At 36.0% G+C, this 10479-nt stretch overlaps 1 protein-coding gene across 1 annotated transcript; it reads left to right on the top strand.

Annotated features, from left to right (window-relative positions):
- The first annotated feature begins 1253 nt into the window (after window positions 1-1253).
- On the top strand, window positions 1254-10479 carry si:ch211-112f3.4 (EF-hand and coiled-coil domain-containing protein 1). Its single transcript, XM_052569752.1, has 8 exons — window positions 1254-1832; window positions 2634-3186; window positions 6236-6342; window positions 7241-7376; window positions 7481-7598; window positions 7693-7791; window positions 8720-8789; window positions 8868-10479. The coding sequence occupies exons 1-8, from the start codon at window positions 1271-1273 to the stop codon at window positions 9020-9022; spliced, it is 1800 nt and encodes a 599-aa protein (XP_052425712.1). The 5' UTR covers window positions 1254-1270; the 3' UTR covers window positions 9023-10479.

Here is a 10479-nt window from a genome sequence, read left to right as displayed (position 1 = left end):
CCTGAGAGACACTAACACAGGACTTTGGTATCACATGTCTGCAAGGGTCTTTTTTACGGGAAGTCACCCCGTATCAACCTACAGTAAGTTCCAGTCAAGAAACAAAGGCTTGTGACTCAAGCTATAGGCCACTTTCTTACTGTCTTTACACTGATCAGTATCTAGTGTCACAGATAAACTGATATGTAGCAGAACTAGACACATACACTAGTTAAATGATGGCTTGTATTTTATTTAGAGACTGTCTCCAGTTATATTAGACCTCTATTTCTGATGCAGAAACATGATGTACTAGCTATTTGTAAACTTGGCATGCTGATCTATATCAGCCATTCCTATTCTGATATACAGTATATGATATACGATCAGATGATCTAAAATAACTTAAAAATAAAAACATCAGTATAAAAGTCCATAGACTGCATACTTTTTAGTTCCCAAAGTTTAATATAAGTTAAATTGTAAGTATTCATTTATGCATATAAAAATTATTATAACATTAATATTATATAGAGTATTATTAAAAAAATGAATTTTCCTCTTATTTATTAGAGTCCTTGATGTGTATAAAACTTTTTTTCTTTTTACTCATTTGAAGTAAACAAAAGTCAACATTTCATGTCATCTATGGATATATATTTGTATGTTTTTAAGGCTTAAACGTAACTTATAGGCTATCTGCATGGGTGTTACCTGCTTCATTTTAGTCTCTTGTAAGTCAGTGAGTCACGCTTGAAAACTCCTCAAAGTGATCTGTAAACTTAGATAAAAGCTGCCATTTACAGGAGTCCACACTACCTGTATTAAGTGTCTTCAAGCTCCAGAGAAGAACACTCTCTTTGGTCGAGGTCCAGAAATCCTCAGCCTGAAGTGAGCAGTGATTGGACAGATCTGAAAGCTTTCACGTGCCCATGGAAAACACCACACACACACACACACGCACGCACGCACGCACGCACACACACACACACACACACCTCCTCTGTCAAAGGGTGGAGTGGGTCTTTTGAAAACCACACAACCACAATCCCTGAAGGAAGAGGTTGAGGAAAGGATTTAAAGTCAATGCATTTTGTATCAAGTTAATTATTAGGCTAAATATTATAGGCTATAGAAAATTGGCGCTTTAATGTAAAGTGTTACTTCTCATACTCCTATCTGGTAAGTTAACAATCATTTGCAGCACATGTTGTGAATAAACGATGGTGTTGGTTGTGTGAAGGAGGTGGGCATGTAGAAACCCGGGTGTGTTGTGGGTGTCTCCGCAGTCATGCAGGTTTCGCGGATCCGCGCGGCGCGTAAAAGTGAGTGGCTCAAATGCACGCTAACGCACCACTTCAGCCCAGATCCATACGTGGAAAACGAGATCGTGGTTTTGGCCACCGGTGTGGACCAGTATCTCCAGGAGGTGTTTCATCACCTCGCCTTTCACCAGGGTGATGATCTCGTCTCGGATGAGGACTTTAAGAGTCTGTGTTTGATTTTGGGGATCCCCGCGAGCGCAGAGAGCACCGGCACATCAGAGCACCAGGATATTTGCGAAGGACTTCCTCTTGTGCTGAACTTTAAAGATTTCCACGAACGGCTTTGTGGGTTTTTTTCGCTAAAAGCGCAGGAAGGACAGACGGGAGTTCGACTTCCGGTCAGCGAGGAGACCGAGCACATCGAGCGCGAGATCAGACTCCGGTGTCCCCGCGTCCGGAGGAGAAAGTGCGTCAGCTTTGATCTGTCTGCAGACCAACAGAACCGGAGGAGGTCAGTGAGGAGAACCGGACCCTCCCAGAACCCGCATCCTCAGCAGAGCTCTGCTCCGGACCCCAAGAGAAGCGCTGGTAGGAGCTACACACACACACACACACACACACACACACACACACACACACACCTGAGCTGTCAGGACAGGTGGACTAATTTAACAGCTGTATTTTTCTATCCAAAAACTCAAGCCTTAGGGGACGTTTTTAGCCTTTAATGATGAATAATGAAGATTTATTTTAGAGAGATTTATAAGTGTCTGTGTCATAAAACAAATGCATATTGCATACAAAACTTCTAAATTATAATAATAATAATAAAAAAATTCACCTATTTATTTACTGATCATATTTCATACAAGTTAATATTTTTTTTTAAAAACAAGTACAAAATGAATTTATAGGAATATACTCTTAAGCCATATATATTACATTTGTAATTTAAGCAATACGTTATATTTACACAATTAATGTTTAAAATAACCAATTAGTAGATTTCTAATTTCTCTGAATTAATTTGAAGTTTTCTAGCATTGCAGTGTTGAATATCACTGTAGCCCTAAAAAAATCTTATCATCATCTTCATATAAAAAAGTCATTTAATTATAATATGACTTTACACATTTAGGAACATAATTAAATTATTTTTTATTACATTATAATAAAAAATTTAACAAATACTTATTTATTATTCTAATATAAAATTATTTATTTATAAATAATGATATTATAATAATTTATATAATATGTCTTGATTTCTATTAATAGTTGATCAATAAATTACTGGTAACATTTTGGAGTCATTTTGAAAGCAAAAAGCTGTGTTTTTTGTTGTGTTTAGTCATTACTGAAGAAGACCCAATTTTTACTGTATTGCAGTGGATGTTAACCCTCAGAGGAGATGTCAGGACCAGCTGGAGCTGGAGAATGCCAGTCTGAGGGAGCTGGTGGAGGACTTACGTTCAGCCCTCCAGAGCAGCGACGCGCGGTGTTTGGCACTGGAGGTGGCCTTACGCCGAAAAGACGTGCCGTCCCAACATACTGCTGGAGGAACCCCTGAAAAACAGGACGGCAAAACAAAAACACAACAATCCAAACCCATGGAATGGGACTCCAGAAGAAGCACTAAAGACCTCCTGCGAGAGCTGGAACTGATCCGTGCTTCTCGTGATGGACAGCTGGAGGAAGCCATGAGGTTTAACCAGAGGTTAGAGGAAGAGCTGATGGCGGCTTATGGAGAGATTAGCAGGATGCAGGAGAGGCTGGAGAGCGTCCGGACTGAGAACACACAGATTAAGAAGAGGACAGAAGAGGTGAGACAGTCGCTGGCCGTGGGGCTGCAGGGTGTGAGGGCCTTACAAGACCAGGCTCGACAAGCTGACCTGCTCCGAAAACAAGTCCAGAGTCTGGAGAGCCAGCTGGAGAGCTTCAGGTAGATCCTTCATTTATCTCATGCTATCATTTCAATCATACACATGCATAACTACACCACAGGTAAAGAAGTTTGGGATCAGTAGGGTTTAAAAAAAAATTAATTAATAATTGTATTCATCAAGGATGCATTAAATTGATCAGTAAAGATTTATAAAAAAGATTTTGAAATAATGAAGGGCTTTACATTCAGAATACTAAGAACAAATGTATCACAGTTTCCATGAAACTATACAGCAGCACAACTGTTTTCAACATTGAAAATAATATATATATATATATATATATATATATATATATATATATATATATATATATATATAATTTATTATTCGTTGTCCCCTTTTCAAACTGGAATTTCAAACAAAGTAGAATAATTAGAATTGATCAAAATATACAAAGAGCCAATTCCCTTCAGGCCCTAGCCGCATTTCCATTGTCGGGCCACTGCGAGCAAGGGCTTAAAGCGGGCCGGGCAGGGCTCATAGCCTCGGGCCAATAGAACCGAGGCCAGAATAGTGCAGGGTTTCCACTGTCGGTCCTGAAGCTCCGCTTCACGTCACTAAAACACGCCCTTTACAAGCCTCTCAGAACAACGTCACGCAACCTCATCATTTCACCAACAAAGAGAAGTTATCAGAAAACTAAGAAATAAGTCACTGGAACTAACGCGATCACACACGAACATGATAAAAGCGGCCATTTGTTTGTATGCTTTGTTAAATATTCAAATTCAAAAGCATCTATGTTTTAACTATAGAATAAGTGATACATTGATCATAATGAATTAATTTATCAGGACTCAAAATTAAATCACACAAAAATAAATGTATTTGTATTTTATTTATTTATTTCAAATGCTTATAAAAAATAGCTTGCTTATTCAGTCGAGTGTGTTTCATCTGAATTAATGATAATCTCCCTATTTTTATAAAAGCACCCAAACAAAACAAACAAAAACAACATTATTATATTTTTATGATAGGCAACGTGGAGCTAAACTCTCGAAACGAGACTTATGACAGATAATATAAGTTACTAAATGAATACACAATTGTGATAGAGAAAAACATCTGACATCTGATTTCTTCAAGCCGTCATATTTACTATGTTTACTGTGGTAATGTTATAAATATTTCTGCCTTGTATGATTATAATCCACATCGGATCAAATTATTTCAAACACACACTGCTGACTGAAAGTGAGTTTTGAGCTCAATTTATTAAAAAAAGTTTTTAATGCTGGTGTTATAGCTCCTTTTTGTTATGATCCGCAGCGCTGACTCTCTATTTTTATAAAAGCACCTGAACAAAACTCATTTTGATGACATATTCTATGTGGAGCTAAACTCTCGAGACGAGAGACTTATGACAGATAAAATATGTTACTAAATAAAAACACAATTGTGATAGAGAATAAGAAGCTGACGTCTGATTTCTCCAAGTGGTTGCATTTACCATGTTTACTATGGTAATGTTAATGTTTATCATGCATAGTCTTTTACATCGCTTTTAAATATTTCTGTCTTGTATGGTGATCATAATCCACATCGGATCAAGATATTTCAAACACTCGCTGCTGACTAAGAGTGAGTTTTGATATCAACTTATTTTTTTTAAGACTTTAATACTGGTGTTAAAGCTGTTATCTTTCTGAAATGATCCGCGGTGCTGACGCTCTCCAGACGCGGAGAAAAAACTCTGCCTTTGTTCAGAACCACTCCTCTAGCCCCAGCTGGCCCGCTTTGCCCCAAGGTTTTCGTCGGGCCAAAAAACCCTGGCCGTTGGCCCAGAGGAAGCCCCGACGAGGCACGATCAAGCCCCGGAAGTGACAGTGGAAACGCGACTGGCCCTGGCACGCACTAGCACGCCCGGTTTAAGCGTGACAGCGGAAACACGGCTAATGTAGACAGCCTATAGGACAGGCCGGCCCTAAAGGACTTAGACCACAAGGGCCTTCCAAGATGAGAAGCCATAATCAAGAGAAAATCTTGATGCTTTAGTGTTGATGAGTCAAGAAGCAGTGCTTGGCTATGAAACAGGCTGGACAGGAGCAGCATTGCAGGACTTGTCGCAAGCATGACTGATTTTCTCTTGACAGATGTTAATGAGCTGCGTTAATAACACAGGGCAGCACAGTTTCCTGCAAAGGGTTATTAGTCATTCGCTTTCAAGTGTGAGTATTACAGCAAATCATCTATTACAACATCTAACTCTAGATGTCTTATTATATCCTGTGAGGAAGGATATAGGGTCCAGACACAAGTTTGAGCAGGTACTGTATGTTGGACTGTCAGAGATCAAAGACATTTGTGGTCAGTGATTTTTACAGTGCTTTTTCATTTGAACATAATAATTAAGAAATGTCTGAAAAGGAGAAATTAAATGAGGACTAAACCCACAAAATACTTTACATCTGTTAGTATTTGCAATTCTACAAACTAAAATGTTAATTATTTAAATCATATTAAATTAACAATGCATAAACTTTAACAGGGAATGTGTAATTTTAGCACCACAGTTGCAAAAATAATGACTGTTTTTACACAGGTTTCCGTAACGCTCCCCTTACTGCAATGCAATGAGCTTTAGAGATTACACAAGCTAAAGTGTTATTTTTAAGTACAATGAACCAATAAGTTTCTTAGGACCATTTCCAGCATGCATTAAGATGGCCAACTGTGCTATATAAAACTTTAGCTCACATTTACTTTGCAATCAATCAAGTAGATTGTTGGCTTTCAGTTGACGCTTAGCAGATTAATATCAGTGTTAATATTTCATTATATGCATCACAGAGTGGTGATGTAATGCTCATTCCTCACCTGGAAAAGCAGGTCGAAACCTGCCAGGTTCCTGACTCAGACAATCCACACCCTCTGCTGGGAGGATTATCAAACCTGTTCACGCATCAGCAGCACAATAAACGCAGCGTGCCGAACATCCTCTATCAGTTATGTGATATTAACTGTTCTGATTCCAGACACCTTGATTCATCTGCACTGAACCTTATTTAATCATATTTACTGTGCTATATGACTTATTCTTAGGACCCAGTGCACCTGCCCTGAGCTGAATATGAACAAAACTGAAATACTTTCTAAACCATGTGAGTCTGGATATCCTTCCCCCATCAGTCATGATGTTGCTAGAAGAGGTAAGAGGATACAAAACCATCATAAACAAATCAATTTCGCATTCAGAATGTAAGAAATCAAATTTTTTTGTAAAGCTGAATGGAATTACATTTTCCATTTTGCTTGCACAGATAGTATAGCTGTGGATGTGTTCTTAATGGAATTCTGCATACTATGCACTAGCAACTTTTTTTTTAATGCATCATACAAAAAATAAAAAATAAACCAGTAGTAAGATTCACTTTTTTCATGTGACCTCTGTGCAGCATTACCTCAGAAACAAATGCAAACATTTTTTAATTAATAAAAATAGTAAATTAAAACAATAACAAAAATACCAATAAATAATTTAATCTAATCAAAGAATATACATGATTTTACATTTCCAGAAACAAACAATATTACTAAATTGTATATTTATTTTTTGACATTTGAAAACGAAAAAGGTTAATGTATTCATTTCTAAAAATTATTTTAGAAATGTATAAATGAGATATTATTTCATAATATAAATGTATTATAATCTAAATAATATTAAATAATACATTTCAGTTTTAGTGTCAATAGTGCTATCATAAAAAAAAACATAAATAATAACACCTTTTACACAGGGTCTCTCTAAATGTTCCTTTTATATTTTTCCAATTTCAAATCTCCAATTTTCTGTAAAAATGTCTCTTTTTATAGCCTAGTAAAATAGTAAGTCAAAAAAGAGATGACTTTAAATTAATTCATCACAATACAAGTGCATCAATTTGAGTGCATTTCATAGTATGACATGATTGCTATATATTTCACAGTTTGAAAATTATTATTATTATTATTTTTTTTTGTGCACAGTACAGTATTTTGCACTGCAAAATAGAATGCACGGCAGGGAATTAAAGACAGTAGTGGTCATGTGACATCTCTGTGCAGAGGAAGACCTGCAGAGGTCAGTAGAGGGTCGGGCAGCATCCGATGAGGAAGAGGAGGAGAGGAGCATAGATGAAGGACAGTGCTGCCACCTGGAGGTGAAACGTCTGATCAACAGGTTACACAGCTGTGCCAAAGGGTGAACATACCTTCAATAATAAAAAAAATAAAAAAATAATAAAAAATTCTGCATTTTGGCTATGTATTAATTTGACATGTTCACACACTTGTATTCTTCCACAGGTGTCAGAAAACTGCTAACTGTAACTGGCTTATCTCTCAGAGCTCGGCTCACAGCAAAGACACTAAAGCACACATCTGGATTCCTCAATCGAATGAAATGGGAAATCAAGAGGGAAAGGTGAGAGTTAAAGAACAATCTATGATCTATTATTATGGAATATCATACAGCACATCATCTCTAATGCATGTCTTCTTTCTATTTCACATCATAGATGAAGCAGAAAGAGATGGAGAGTTTGAGGGTTTATCATTCACAGCTGGATGAGAGACTGACTGATGCGCTTACGTTACTGCTGCAGATACCACATAAAGTGAGAACTAGATTTCAGAAATAGATTTATGAGTAAGAAGTGTGTTCTAAGTTGCTTACTGAACTCATGGAATGATGTATATATATATATATATATATATATATATATATATAAAAAAAATAAAAATAAAAATTATATATATATATATATATATATATATATATATATATATATAATATTTATTCATAAATATTTAGAATTTAATGATATATCAGTGTGATTGAAGATGTAATTATATAATTTATTATATATATATATATATATATATATATATATATATATATATATATATATATATATATATATATTTTTTTTTTTTTAATAACCTTGTTTAGGACCAGGACATCATACCTTTCAAAAAATGAAATTTGCATCTTAATTTTGCAATGAAAACTTTATTAAAAATAATATATATGTCCATGACAGGGTGGACATATCTTATGGTTTATGCTGCAAATAATTGCCCATAATTATCAAAAAACAAACAAACAAAAAAAAAACTGAGAAAATGTGTTGTCAAATAGACACTTACAGAATGTATATTAAGGTGTTTATGATTTAAAAAAAACTTTAAACTGACATCTTACATGCTATACAATATATATTGCCTGCAATTTTTTTTTTTTACAAACATGTGAAACAATATGCAACATTTCAAACAGTAGTATGTGCAATTCTAATAGCATATGCCCTCCACTGATCATTTTATGGTTAATTTGCACTTGACTTTTCACAGTCAAATCAAATAATGAGTAAAGAAAGAGAGTTAAAAATTACCTGGTTAATAAGACTTCCTGTTAATTCCTCACATTGGAAATGAGAGATCAAGTCATGTGCACACTGCCACCTACTGATTCAGCTCTGTAACGCACCTGTCTACTTTGTAATCTGAAAACCTCTGACTAACCTGTGTTCTGACCCCTGACAGAGAGTCTCTCGCAGGATCTTGGGGAAAATACTGATCAACACACTAGATCTGTGTACTAGAAAAAGCCACGGTAAGCTCTGCCTTTCGGTTTCATTTACATTGTTTTTTTTCATGCAAAACTCAAGGATAAACCCCTGTTTTCCTTCAGACTGCACTCCAGTGGTTCTTGTGGTGGACACACTGTGCCGGCAGCTCCTCTCTAGTGACCTCCTGGATGGAGGAGAGGAGGTCAGCACTGGGTCACGACCTTCAGGGACCTCAGGTCACCGAAACACATCCAACCCCCTTCTGATGTCCTGCTGAGATTTACAGATGTCCCACTTAAGACACTTTACATGAGGGTACAGATTGGCGTGCTGTTATTTTCTACTTTTTAAGACATTAATTATTACCAGAGTTATTGTACACATATTTTTCATTAATTTATAAGAAATAAATGAGTACCAATAGAACAAATAACCAGCTCCTTCTTAATGTAAAATAAATCTGCTGCCCTAATACCCATAGTGAGTTACTTATTTTTTTCTTTAAAAAAAGCAACTTTATTTAACATTTATTGCTAGAAAATATTAAACACACCACAAATCAGGGGGCTTAAATCTACTTTTATCTTATCTGACTTAACACAAGGAGAATTGCTTCTGTTTCTTTCCAAACATCGGTTTTGGGTAGTTACAGGTGCTTTTTCAACTCTAGCGAACCATCAACCAGTATCTAAAGTTTTTTACCTTATCTTGGATCAGTTTTACAAATTTGTAGATATATTTAATCAGGCTTTTGTGTAATTAAAAGGATGAGCAGTAGTTAACAGTCTCTTACTGGCACACATAAAACAATCCAAACAAGCCCTTAATTGATAAAAGAACACATATTGTACACAAACTTCATATTTAAAGGATTATCCCACCCCAAAATGAACATTTTGTCATTAATCACTTACCCCCATGTCATTTCAAACCCATAAAAATCATTTTGGGGTGGAGTATCCCTTTAATAGTATTAAATTATTCGTTAATTACAATAAATAGATGATAGTTTCAATGAAACATTTTTTTGGAAAGCTTTTAAGCGTGTTTGGCTTGAGTTTTGTTGCATTTACACGTTCTGACCAGCAGGCGTCACCAGCGTGTGTTATTTCAGAAGCTTCGAAACAGTGAATCGTTTTGCAAAACAATTAGATCAGTTGATTTAAAGCTTTGTGTTTCTCCCTTCGCAACAAGTTGGTATGTAGTACATTAAGTAAGTTTGGTGAGTGGCTACTAAATTCTGTGAAATGGGAGGACTGCTTTACAGCAGCAACAAATGCATGTGTACAGCCGAAGACTTTTAATATACTATTAATTGACAATATAGTATATGACTTTCCTTGAAAGTACCGTGGTACAGCTGTCCAGCGTTTTCACAACAGTCAATTCCTCTCACCTAACTGTTGGGGCTTCAAGTTCCAAAAATACATAGGCTATAGTTGCTTTAACTTAAACTCTGCAGACCCGGTACCGGTCCGAAAATAGCATGCCAGATGTTTGTGTCTCATTTGCATAGCCTTCCTTATATGGTATATGCCCATAAATGGGTTCATTTGAAAGCTTAGAGTGTTTTCTTTACAAAGAATACCATTAATTGGGGTTTTATGATACATAAAGTAGTCAAATTAAGCTAAGAAATATATCCCCCCCCCCCATAAATTTCCATCTAACGATTGCGAATACGTTTTCATAAGAATGTGTATTTAAAATAGTTTTCACAAAACAGTCAAGTCA

This window comes from Carassius gibelio, chromosome B11, assembly GCF_023724105.1.
Source record: "Carassius gibelio isolate Cgi1373 ecotype wild population from Czech Republic chromosome B11, carGib1.2-hapl.c, whole genome shotgun sequence".
NCBI lineage: Eukaryota > Metazoa > Chordata > Actinopteri > Cypriniformes > Cyprinidae > Carassius > Carassius gibelio.
Note: the sequence above shows the minus strand (reverse complement) of the source record. Positions and strands in the feature narration are given on the sequence as shown.